The following is a 14,007-nucleotide window of genomic DNA, read 5'->3' on the forward strand; positions in this document are numbered from 1 at the left end:
GGCAGGGTTTGCCTCCCTGAGAAAGCCCTTCAGCTTAGTTTTCAATAAACTGGGAGATTTGCCAAGGTAGAATACTGGTGGGGGGTTGTAGCCAGAAGGAGAAATCCTAGGGGACCCCAGATTTCTTTTGTGTCCCTACTTTCCAAGGATATGTGACTTCTGAACCTTGAAATAAAGGCACTTTTGTTCCACCTCCTTTTCCTACCCATTCACTCTTATTCTCTTGTTAATCATTTAGCAGCCCTCTGCTGGAAGGGACTCTCATCAATCCAGACCCCCCTTTGTAAGAGTGAGCAGGCAACCAGGGGTCATCAGATACTTGAGAGGAAGTCAACAGGATGATCAGCACAAAACTATGACAGGAAAATTGTCATTCCTAGTCTCAGACCTAAGAGAACAACTTTATAAAGCAAGAGCACCCATGGGTGAGGGGTGTGAGAAGAGGAGGTCTGAGAAGTGAACAGTGAGGTGGTGATGTTAGGAGATGGGATCAAGAGGAAAGTGGGAACTGCTTAGAACTCAGAAAATAGTAGTCTGGCCCAGCCGGCGTGGCTCAATGTTTGAGCATCGCCAACCAATGAACCAGGAGGTCAGGGTTCGATTCCCAGACAGGGCACGTGCCCTGGTTGTGGGCTCGATCCCCAGTGTGGGGCATGCAGGAGACAGCTGGTCAATGATTCTCTCTCATCATTGATGTTTCTATCCCTCTCTCCCTCTCCCTATCTGAAATCAATAAAAACATATATTGAAAAAAGAAAGAAAATAGTCTTCCTGAAAATTGAGCAGGGAATTTCTTCCAACATTCAAAGCAATAGGTTGAAGCTGAGAACTATGAAGCAGAATTAGATGTGGAGGATGAGTCCAGCAGACCAGTCTCCAACTAAGAAGCCCATGGAGAAGGAAGACTCGGCTGGTATTTCTTTGATTCTACAATTCCATCAAAGATCAGATGCCTGTTCCCAAAGAGCTTATCAGTGAGGGAGCTGAGAGACAGTCCTTTTATGAGCTGGTTTCTCTAAAAATGTGTATTTCTTTCTCCCACACCATGAAATACCAATTCTTCGGTACTTAAGTTGACACCCAGCCTTCTCATTTAGAGCTCTTCCAAGTCACTGGACCATTCTCCTTAATACATAGTATCATTTGAACACCGTGTTTATTTGAAAATAATTTTAAACTTATGTAAAGGTTAAAGGAATCAGAATAATAAGCAGAAGCCCTGTACAGATTTTGTTGTTACTCACTTTTATGCCTTTGCTTTCTCTGTTGTTTTTCTGCCCATGAATGTGTGATAAACATGTTTTCAATCATTTGGCAGTGTGATGCATACTTCCCAACCCACTGAGCTTTTTATAAAGGTGACCTTGATTTCATTTTTTTATGTTTTTGCATCTTTAGTCTTGGTAATACAATTTGGATATTTATGTAGATAGGGTATTGTTTGTATTTTTTACATGGTTAATTTAACACACAATTTTTTTCTTCCCAATTTTATTCTAATCATGCATCACTGGAAGTTGAACTATTTTCCTTATACATTAACTGGCAGCTGAGATGCGAGCCGCTTGAGTGATCGCTGTCCATGAAGGAATCCCACCAGCCCCTCCTGAATGTTACATTCTGAGAGGTTTAACATTTCTGCTGCCTTTCATTATGCTGCTTGCCACAGAATATGCAGTCTCCTATTATACAACTTTTTATTTCAGGGATGTATCATATGAAACCTTAATGTATAAATTTTAAGCCATAATTAGGGGTCTCAACTTAAAATTCAACCACAGTTTGTGTATGCGCCAACATTGACAGCCATGGTTTAATTCATAAGTTATTCTTTCTTCTAGCAGCTGGAAATTTTCTTTTGATATCAATGTTAAGATGGTCCTAATTTTAGGAGAGTTATAATATTAAAAAACGTATCTTAGAATACTTTCATTGCAATAGTAAAAGAAGAAAATTAGACATACTATGGTAGAATTTTTGACCACCTCTTCCCCCAAATGTTCTTAAGCCTCAGATAGAAGAAAGGGGACTGTGAGAGGGGACTGATATTTGTGCTTCTCATCTGTTTCTGTTAATGCCAGGGCATTACAGTGTTTTGTATCATTAATTCCCTAGAGAGGGATCTTTAAAAAAAAAAACCATATATATATATATATATATATATATATATATGTATATATGTATATATTCATTTCAGAAAGGAAGGGGGATGGAGAGAGAGAGATAGAAACATCAATGATGAGAGAGACTCATTGATTGGCTGCCTCCTGCACGTCCCGCACTGGGGATTGAGCCCATAACCCAGGCACTAACCTGGCTGGTATAGGTTGATGCTCAACCACTGAGCCACCCCAGCTGGGCTAGAGAGGGATCTTTGACCAAACATAGGAACTTAAATCCCGCCATAATTTTAATTCATTCCTTTATTGAACAGATACTCTGGGCATCTTGTCAATGGGACCTTCAGGGAAGCACATGCCAGGATGAGGTTAGACTTGCATTATTGTTATTGGGGAAACAACTGGAAAACAAAGAGATATGAGGCAGAAGTGGGCACGGGAAGCCTTCGGCCTGGGATGCAGGTCTAGCACCTGTGAAAGGAAAGGGGGAAGGAAGGATGATCTGGTAGGAGGGGCCTCAGACTAAGGTTCAGTTACAGGAAAGTCTTGGCCAGCCCATCAGAAGCTCAGTGCAGAGGTTGCCCTCAGGGAGTCTTTACTGGCCAGGAGTGGAGCACTTCTTACCAACGCTGTGCTCAGTCCTCGGATGGCATTGCCTGCAAAATGCGTGGCCTGCCTGGAAACTGAGGCAGATCCCCTCCAGCTGCAGGAGATCTGAACAGTGCCCTGCATATCCCCACCGTATGTTCTTTTCATGGGGATGCAGTGATGGTCAAGGGCTCTACACTTTTCGAGTTTGACTTTTTCGTGGGAAACATGGTAAATACACAAACCCCTGAACAGTTACTTTAGATAATAAGTAGTGCTGCTAAAACAAGATGATATGACAGAGTGAGGGCAAAACATTTTTGACATACGACAATTAAAGTATACCACCAGAATTTTTTTCTGCCCGAATGAATAAATGAGTGAATGGACGAATGAATGAATGAATGAATGAACAGATGAATGCCATTAAGAGGAGCACACATTGGTGAGTAATCAAATAATGCTTAGGACAAAATGTGTGTAATTGCTGATGGCATGTGGAGTTCAGTGTGATTTTAAAATAAAGATTATTCAAATTCATGGGGAGTTTTGGAGTCCAGTAGATACTCTCTTATTCTTACTTGCTTGGAAGAATTGTGGGATGGGTCGGGTGAGGGGGTGGGAAGAGATTAACCAAAGAACTTGTATGCATATTTGCATAACCCAGGGACACAGACAATAGTGTGGTGAAGACCTGGGGCGGGGGCAGGAGGTGGGTGAGGCATAGAAGGAGTCAATGGTGAAAAAAAGAGGGGACATATGTAATACTTTCAACAATAAAGATAAAAAGAATTCATTTAGAAATCAGCACTCGATTTTCATTTGCCTGGAAAGGCAGAAAAACTGGGACAGAGTATGCTAAAACAGGAGTGAACAGATTTTGCCTCCGAAGGGCCAGATAGTCAATGTTTTAGGCTCTGCTGGCCAGCCAGTCTGTGGATGCTACTCAACTCTGCCATCATCACACGAAAGCTGCTGTAGACAGCATGTCAGTAAATGGACATGGCTGTGTTCCACTCAGACTTTCAGAGCATTGACATTTGAATTTCATATAATTTTCATGTATCACAAAATATTATTCTTTACCATTTCCTTTTAACCACTGAAAAATATAAAAAACCATTCCTAGAGCCGATGGTCTGTCGGGAGACCAGGTGGAATGTTGGAGTTGGCTGACCCTGGACTAGAACTTTGAAGAACTTGTGGTGGAACCAGTTTTCATTTCTGGGGTAAATGAAGCAAAGCACTGAACATTTACTTTTGTGGAGTTAACATTCCTCGTTTTAGCGTATCAGTGGGGGTCCTAAAGATTTAGGGCCCTAAACATGTTTGCCGTCCGCGAGTTTGACATGCATGGAGGCCATATGCCCAATAGGTTAGTGACTCAAAAGCATCGCTTAGCTCTGCTGTCCATTTCCCTTGTACTTGAGGACAATGTAGCAATAACAAGTGTTAGTCTGCATGATGAATCTAATACACAGAATCAAATTGCATTACTACAATTTGTATTCCTTGAGCAAATCATAAGTGTCAAGGGAGGGAAACATAATATTTAAATTCATACCTTCTTTCCTCAGTATGTCACTGATCTTTCTGTATGAATACCTGAAGAGCTCCCTCTCCCCAATTCTGCAGCGCCCCCACCCCATCTGCATGGGGTACCATTTTGTGGACCACTGTCACCTATCCCGTAGTATGGGAACCAACCTAAATATCCAGTCATTGGCTTTTACAAACAAAGCACAAAGAGAATTTTCTTATATAAATATATAATTACACAACATTTAATGTAATGTATCTTGCAATGTACGAGTATATCTTTAGGATATATTTCCAAAGAGGAATTAATGGATCAGTTATTATGTATGCATTTGTATTTTTGCCCTCCATAGTGATTTTACTGATTTATAACAAAATATGAGTGACTGTTTCCCTCTGAAAAAAAAGTTAGTGTATTTTTATCAACCCTTAGTGATATATGGTATCTTGTTTTTGTTTTAATTTACATTTCTCTCATGATTGGGATTGTATATTCCTTCATATGATTATGATTTATTGATATTTATTTTAACTGGTCATGGCCTTTGCTAGTTTATTAGGGATTTTTTAAAAAGAGCTCTTTATATATTTGAAAAATTAGCCATTTATTTTTGATAGTAGTTATACCTGTATGTGGTTTATCTTTTTTTTCCCGCATTGTTTTTTAGAGAGTGGAAGGGAGGGAGGGGGAGAGAGAGGGAAAAACATCAATGTAAAAGAGACACATCTACTGATTGCCTCCCGAAGGAACCCTGACCCAGGGCTGGGAGCAAACCTGCAACCAGGCATTTGACCTTGACCAGGAATCAAATCTGGGACCCTTAGGTGCTCTGGCCAGTGCTCTAACCACTGAGCACACTGGCCAGAGCTGCTGTTTATCTTTTAACATTGCTTCTGGGTTTAAAATTTTCAAGAAGTTTTTAAAATGTACTACAGCTTAAAGTGTAGTCCTATTTGCTCCTTCCCTTAGGTCTTGAAAACCTTCAGTTATTGTGGCTTCCAAATCTGCCCACCTTCCTTTTTTTTCTTTTCTCTTTCTGAGTCTGCCTTCCTTTTCATCAGCCCTGGGGGGTCTCCTGCCAGCCTCTTCTAAGGGCACTTGTCCCTGGATTTCGGGCCCACCCTGATCCAGCATGATCTCATCTCGAAACCCTTAATTGCATCACAAAACAGCCTTTTTTGAGTTAAGATCACGGTCACAGTTTCTGGGTGTACACATCTTTTGGAGGATTGCCCATGCCATCCACCACAATAACCCTGTTTGATTGTTTAGCTGATTTTTTCCCTCCAGTGGTTTTTGTTAGTAATTATATTCCTAACGTTTGATCTGAATATGTAATGCTCTTGAATTATATATTTTCATTTCCTCTCAAAAGGAGAATTCTTCTCTACCCTCTGCCGTGCAGGGTGTGGGTGTTATTAGCAGCATTCCATTCCAGGACCTGCAATAGCAAGCGACTGAGAGCCTGTAATACTTAATTTTTCTTGCTTTCTGTTCCATAAATTTTGATTAACAAAAATAAAACAAAACAAAAACCACAAACATGTTTATATTGTTTTACTCCTTTTTTCATTTTTGGCATAAATGATATACTGAACCGCCTTGGGACTGTGTTGAGTTACAGCAGTGGACATGGAGCGTGTATTACAGTGTTAAAATTCAAGAGGCCCGAGCCCGGCACAGCGCTCCTAAGCATTGTCTATACATCATGTGGGGTTATCACCATTAGTATAGAACAGAAATGGGTATATCTACACTTTGTAACTTTAGTCAAGTTTTATATTTTTCACTTAGGTACCTCCTAGGAAGTTTGAAATTTCAAAGATGTCAGCAAAAATATTGATTATGAATGGATGTTAGGTTTATAATGATACATGACATTATGCATTTTCTAGTTCCACAGTCCCCCGTTTCAGAATTAAGTATAAAAACTGTCTGCAGGGTAGATTTATTCCTACTGATCCTGTTTTTCCTGCACAGAATCCTTAAACACGGCGAGTAATGTGGAGACTGAATATATTAACAGGAGGTTGTAAATATATTTTTAAGGTTACAGTTATAACTTTTTAAGTGTGATGAAATGTCTTTTTACTCTCCTCAATAAAATCTATCATTTATTGGACCAAAGCCTTTATGACTGAGCCAATGAAGGTCCTTTGGCTGAATGAAATAATGCTGAGCGCAGTGAGTATTATGGTCACTGCCCGGACAGTGTTTCCCAGGCCACTTCCATATCTGGGTTTCATTCTTCACTCAGACACAGGGAGCTTAGCAAGTAGACTGGGCAGTTTTCCTTCCTTTTGGTTTATTGGTTATAAATTCTTGGTCACTGTAAAGTTCAACAGCTTTGTTCATTAAAACATGAATAATTATAGAAAATTAGAGAAGCTAGAAGACAGCTTGACGATCATTCTGGTCTAATGTTTTCCATCTTTAAAATGATGACATAGAATTCTCTCTAGAGAAGTGACTGTCACAGACTAAACCATTCATTCCTGGTGGGGTCTCGGCGCAGGCCCTGGACTCTGGATGTTGTCACCATTGTTCTCTGCCCTACTGTTAGTGTCTAATAAGTTACATAAACATTTTTGGAGGATAAATAAATGTGAGTCTTTAATCTCAAAGTATAAATAAAATGTTATTTATTTTTTTTACTGCTTAGATATAATTGTATTCAAAATTAACTCTGTTTTGAGCTGTGCTTAGTTATTAACAAAATATATTAAAAATCAGAGTCATAGTCTAGATATTTTAAAATATACTGCAAGATTATAAAGAACAAAAGAGAAACTAATAGAAGTCTCATCATTTTGATGTATTTCTTCCAAGTATTTTTTTTGGGGGGGGGGGGGGTGGAGGGATGTCTGGATTCTTTACAATCAATGGTATCGGCTTTGTTGTTATAATTGATAGTAAGCATTTCCTTTTCATCAAGTCTCTTTAAAAGAATCATTTTTAATGGTGTGTAACATTTTGTTGTTTGGATATATCACAATGTGATTATCTCCTCTTACTGACCTCTGGGAGTTTCTAACTTTGTTATAAATCGTGCTGAAATAGGTCACTGAAATAGGTATACTTCTTGTCAGATTGGGTGACTTGTTAGCTTAGGGTTGATGCCTGGACAGCAAGATTGAGGCTCCTGAGTATGCACCCCCAGGCTGTTCAGTGAAGCTTTGCTTCAGGGACTTTGGTGGCCACGTGTCTGTCTGAGTTTGCTTTGCCCTTGCCAACTACCTCACTTTTAAAAACCTTTGCAATTTTGATTAGAGAACATTACATTGTATTTTAATTGGAACGTTTTTTGATGACCATGTGTTCTTGGTCCCCTGGTTGTTGCTTTAGTAACAGTTTTGGGAAGAGGCCAAACACTACACAGTAATATACTTTGATTACAAGAAACATTAAAATGGGAGGGTATGAGTCTTAGAACCAGGGAAACTGAATCTAACTCCTAAGGAATGCTCATTGGGTGTGTCATGCATTCACTAGTTTCCTTCCATGTTTACTCGGCAGGTATTATCCTACCTGTTTTATGAATGAGGGGACTCTGTTACAGAGCGGTGGAGTGACTTGCCCAAAATCAATGTCACTTGAGAAGGATTGGAGAACTGGGTTCCAAACACAGGTGTACTTGACCTGAGAAGCTCCTAATGATCGTCCCATGTAGCAGGCTCTGAAATGTGAATCTGCATGAGTAGGAATTAAAAAACAAAACACAACACATTTATATCTCAAGAAAATTAGATGCCAAATGGGTGTTTTTATTTTAATACATTTTTAGAATGAAAGTAGAGAGTGAAAATGTACCTGAAATGTTAGGGCGCAGGCATTGTGTTACATGTGTATGTACATAGACGTGCGTGTTGCCCTGTCTGGGAGGGAGGGGTCACCACTCCACCTTGGACCCACTATGAAGGGTGCCCCGGAATTTGTGTAGCCCTGAGTGTGATGGAGAATTTTCTGCCCAAGATGCCAGCAGTGCCTCTCTTGATCAGCATGGAGTAGTTGGAGAACATGGGGTTTGGAGCAGAAATGTCCTGGGTTAGCCATTTGGCTCTGTCATTTGCTAGTGTAATCTTCCATTTAACAGAACTTGATTCAGCTCCTATCTCTCTATGTGAGTGTGTGTGACAAGTATCGTTTCACACGTAGACACGTAGATTTGCATACTGCTAGATTAAAAACAATATTGCAAAGATATCTAGGGGGTATTTTATTTCTTTGTAAGGCCGTTATTTTATAGAGTGCTTACATAATTTTCTGTTAAGTTTCCAATTTTTAAATAAGTATTCAACTTAGTAAGTTGATTAATTACATAAATGTATGTGGCATTCTTTATTCTTATATTGAACTGAGAGATATTTTATGTTGACTTCTCTATTTTAAATTTTTGGTTCGATGTGACAGGAGCAATTTAAGAAGTGACAGATGTGTAAGCTCTTTTAGGTGGTTTTTCAAAGAAAGACAAAGAAACTTTTTTTTTTTTTGGTCAGGCATTTCAAAAATTGGGGAAGGAGAGTGATAAAGGACTTCTTAGAATTTCTCATAGATATAAATACAATGAGCTAAATTATTTTGATATTGATGGTGTACATATGTTAGGCAACTTACATTTTATTTTTCTGTCATTTTTAGGATTCTGAGTAACAATAAAATATCCGAGTTGAAGAATGGTTCATTTTCTGGGCTAAGTCTCCTTGAAAGATTGTGAGTATTTTTTTAGTTTCTTATACATTTTTTATTTATTGATTTTAGAGAGAGAGAAGAAGGGGGAGAGGGAGAGAGAAACATCCATTTGTTTTTCCACTTATTTATTCATTCACTGGTTGATTCTTGTATGTGCCTGATCAGGGATCAAACCCGAAACTGTTGTGTATCAAGATAATGCTCTAAGCAGCTGAGATACTGTAAGGGCCAGGGCAATGGGTATTCTTTTGTTATCATCTGTTATTGTCATTTTACTTAAAATGTTTTTTATTGTTAATCTAGTTCTACAATCCCAACTTTTCAAAATAAAAATTTAGTTTTTCCAATGTTTTATTAGGAGAAATTTTAAGAATTGAATTTTAAAAACAACTAGTCATGATTTCACTTATGTATGGAATCAGAAAAACACAACAGATGAACAACCTAAATAAACAAACAAACTCAGAAATACCGAGAAGAAATTGATGGTTGGAGGGGGGTTGAGAGGATGAGTGAGGAGGAGGTTGAAAGAAATTAAGAACTATAAATTGTCAGTTGTAAAAACAGTTATGGGGGTGTAAATTACAGCATAGGAAGTACAGCCAATATTGTAATAACTATATATGGTGTAAGATGGGAACCAGATTTATTGGGGTGGTAACTTTGTAAGGTATATAAGATATATTGATTAGTTGTACACCTGTAACTAATATAATGTGAACTGTAATTGAAATAAAAATTGAAAATAACAAACAACTAGTTAGACCAAAGGCCGGAAAACTTTCTGTAAAGGACTAGATAGTGAATATTTTAGGTTTTGTGGGCCATACGATCTTTATCACAGTGACTCTATTCTGCCATTGTAGTGAGAGAGCAGCAGTAGACAACAAATAACTGAATCAATGTGGAGGTGACTCTATTTACAAAACAGGCCATGGACCATAGGTTGCTAGCCACTGGCTTTTAAAGTGTAGATGCTGTTTTTAAGTTCAGCCATGACATGAATGCCTCATAAAAGGAACAAGCTGCCAAAGTTGCATGGTTACAAAGCCCAGAAAGGAAGCCCAGAATTTAAACACACACACACACACACACACACACACACACACACACACCAAGGTGGAAAACGTTTGGATAAACTTTGATGTTTTTATCCAGATATCTCTGAATGTGATCATTGTGTTTGGCTTAGCAATTAGGTCTAGTTTTGCTTATGATCAGATGTATTACAGGTAGCACTCATTTTCTGGCCTTGGTGAGTTTTATACAATGGATGTTTAATTTGCTTGCTTTCCAAATGCTGTTCTAGGATCGTGTTTCAAATTCCCATGTCACCCACACACTTAGGATAACCATTCAGAGTGCTTCAGGGAGCCACACAGGTTGGAACGTCTTTGCTGCTGAAAATCAATCTTTCCTCATTTTCTTAGCCCTCTCTGTTGTGCTTCACTTTCTCTACTTCAAGGTGACCTTTCCTTGACCATTTCACCTACTGGCTTCTTCCACAATTGAAACTCCCACAGGACTTTATTGCTTCCATCACTGAGGTCTTATTTAAGCATAGACCCTCTATAGTGTTGGACCCTGCCTCCAAATATGGCTACATTTTGAAGGATTAGGGGTTAGGACTTCCACATAGGAATTGGGGGTGGCGGCTACAATTCAGCCTTAAAGTTAAGATTGTGTTGTTTAAGGGTGAACTGTATATTGTTACTAAAAGAATTCTCTAAAATGTATACTTATACATTTTCCCCTCCCTTTTTTGGTAAATATATATATATATATATATATATATATATATATATATTTAAGATTTTTAAGACTGTTTGTAATTGAGAACTCTGTGATTTATCCATTCATCTCTTCCTCCTCCCGTCCATCTTCCTTCTTCATTTTATAGTATTACTAGAGGCCCACTGCACAAATTTGTGCACTGTGAGGTCCCTAGGCCTGGCCTGTGGGTATCAATGGACCTCTGTGTGGCCATAGCCCGGCCTTACCCGCCAGCTTGTCGGACTCCAGCCCACTGTCTACATCAATCCCACACAGCATGAAGTAGTGCGCGAAGCGGCAGGTGGCCTGGAGGAGCCCCAGTTTGGGCACTGTGCTCGCCAGCCATCAACCCGGTGTCTGGCATCTGTCTGTCAGCTGAGCGGTGCTCCTGCTGTGGGAGTGCACTGACCACCAGGGGCAGCTCCTGCGTTGAGCGTCTGCTCCCTGGTGGTCAGTGCATGTCATAGCTACCGGCTAGTCACTTAGGCTTTTATATATAGAGATCATTCTTGTGTTGTGTTATATATGGGTCAGAATTTAGTGACACTCTCCTATACTCTAATTACTGACACTAGAATAGAATTGCGTAGTGGTCAGTGTGTCTGACTCTTCAATGTATTCATCTCCCCCTCCTCACCCCTGCCGCCACTCAAGTGATGGGTCCAGGCCACCAAAGCATCTCTTTCTAGTGATTGACAGAGCCAGTCTTAGCCAATAAGAGATGAGGGATGGTTAGCTTTGAGGTTTCAGAGAAAGATTTCCCAGTTCCTAAGAAAAGAAAGTCTCCCTTCCTTTTCACGACTTTTTTCTTGGAAGTGATTTTTGAACCTGAGATATGATGTCATGATTGAAGTTTAGCCTGAAGGTAAACTTGACTTACTGAGCATGGGGATCTGAGAGATAGATGGAACCAACTAAGGCTGCCTTACTTCTTGATTTCCTGTAATACTAGGGAATTTTTATTTTTTATTGTGGAAGCTGTTTCAAGTAGAGGTTTCTGATATTTGTACTTAAAATGTGTTTTTTTCTTATATACTTTGTATTTTTGCCTAAAGGAGCTAGCTCTTTTTCTAACAACTATTTAAATATTTCTATAATTTTGTTTAAGCAACTTTTGTGCACCTTTTTGCATTTATGTTTTAATGACCCAACCCATTCAGATTCAGCTGCACATCCTAACATTAGACTTGTGTTCACTAGGGAAGCTGTGGGTTGGAGAAGGGAATGGTAAATGAGAGACTCTGACTACAAATATCCTTTGGCAATGCCTGATTAATATGCCTATCATTAAATGCTATGTAACATGTCAAGCATTTCTTTATTATTAAATAAAAAGTGTATCTTTAAATCTTATTACACTACTTAGTTATTCATGAGAGGTATTTTCTAGAAACACATGCAATGCATCATGGACCACAAATTTATGTAGTACTATAGCTAAGTCATTCCCTATTGCAGATGCTTTTTAAAATCGGAGAAGTGAAGTGTGTTTAAAAAAAATGGAATGGACATTATATTTCCATTTGCAGAGACTTTTAGCTTATGCAATATAAGTCAAACACATTCTTATTGAATTTTCTCCAAAAATCTTCTTTGAAGTATAGGGTTGGGATCGGGTGCAGAGGGGGAGGTAGAAACTAGTACATTGGGCCTGATGAATGAATTGTACTTCCTGGGACTAAAAAGTGGGGGACAGAAACTAATCTTTATTATGAAAATTTTCAAACATACAGCAAAATTGAAAGAATCATATAGTAATCTCCCATATCACCAGTTTACTTACCCAGAGTAAATAATTATTAACAATTTGCGGTATTATTTTTCTTTGCATTGGAATTTGCCTACATACACACATTTGCTTAAATTATTCAGTCAGGTGCAGGCCTTTATTGAGGTATAAGTGTGCAAAGTGGACTTAAGTTATGAATGACATTCAGTAGCCTCTACATTGTCTGGCTTGATGAATAGTCTAATGATTTAGTGGCTAACCGTAATTTATTTAAAAGATTTTTATAGTGAAATTTAGGTAACTGTAATTCTGTCTCTGAGCCAGGATTTCATCCATTTATCATCTGTCTCAGTCTCTTCTGGCTTCTATAACAACACCAGAAACTGGGTAGCTTATAAAGACAAACGCTTATTTCTCACACTTCTGGAGACCAGGAAGTCCAGGATCAAGGCACCGGCTGATTGGTGTCCAGTGAGGTACCACATCCTACTTGGCCATCTTTTTGCTGAAACCTCACCTGCTGGAAGGGAGAGAGGGAGCTGTCTGGGGCCTCCTTTGTAAGGTCATTAATCACATTCATTAGTTCTCTGTTCTCATGACCTAGTCACCTCCCAAAGGTCCTACCTTCTATTGCCATCACCTTGGGAGTTAGGTTTTCAATGTGTGATTTTGTGGGAGGAGGACAAACATTTAGAACATAGCACTGTCCATCTACCCTCTACATAAGGAGTCTCAGTCTCTCTCTCACTGAATAGATGGGTGAGAGAAATATGACTCTTTCTAGAAATATCTAGAAATATGACCAGCATATTTGAAGAGAGAGGGACTGAGCGAGTGAGTGTTAAAGGAGGGTGCTGGAGCAGATTAGGAAATGAGCGTTGGAGTAGGGAGATGGGCAAAGTCAGGGCCATGGGTAGCCTGTAAGTTACCTGGAAGAGTCTGAACTTTCTTCTGAGGGGATTGTGGAGCTTATGGAGGATTTAGCTGGCACAGAGACATGATCAGATTCATGTTTATGAAGATGTAAATGGAGCCCGGCCAGTGTGGGTCAGTGGTTGAGCATAGACCTATGAACCACGAGTTCACGGGTTTGATTCCCGGTCAGGACGATTCACAGGTTGTGGACTCAATCCCTAGTATCAGGAAGCAGCTGATTCCCTGTCTCGCTCTCATCGATGTTTCTCTCTCTCTCCCTTCCTCTCTCTCTCTAAAAAAAAAAAATCAATTAAAGAAAAAAAGATGTAAAAGGAGAACTGATGAGAGAAGCAAGGATACAAGTGGGAACTGTGGTGTATAACCTGGGCTAGAGTGATGACCATGAGGGTGCTGGACGACAGCACATACTATGGTTTTTTCCATTTTTTATAAAATTTTTCAAACATATAAAGAAATTTAAAAAACAATATCTCTAGCACCATGATTTAATGATGGCCAACTTTTGGAACGCTTACTTTATGTCTCCCTTTTGCTCTAGGTCTACATTTGCTCAGTTTCTTTAGTAAATCTTCACTGTGTCAGGCAGAAAGATGTGTTTACAGCCTAATGTCTGGCTTGGCCACATATTAACA

At 39.2% G+C, this 14,007-nt stretch overlaps 1 protein-coding gene across 1 annotated transcript in view; it reads left to right on the forward strand.

Moving 5' to 3' along the window:
* The window catches only part of ADGRA3 (adhesion G protein-coupled receptor A3), a 110,261-nt gene that overhangs the window by 20,830 nt on the left and 75,424 nt on the right, over positions 1-14,007 (forward strand). The window contains exon 2 of the mRNA XM_070398665.1: positions 8,887-8,958. Within this exon, the coding sequence (XP_070254766.1) occupies positions 8,887-8,958 (72 nt within the window). The remainder of the gene's footprint in view (positions 1-8,886; positions 8,959-14,007) is intronic.

Source organism: Myotis yumanensis, unplaced genomic scaffold (genome assembly GCF_028538775.1).
Source record: "Myotis yumanensis isolate MYYU_CA2020_CCGP unplaced genomic scaffold, mMyoYum1.0.hap1 SCAF_1, whole genome shotgun sequence".
NCBI lineage: Eukaryota > Metazoa > Chordata > Mammalia > Chiroptera > Vespertilionidae > Myotis > Myotis yumanensis.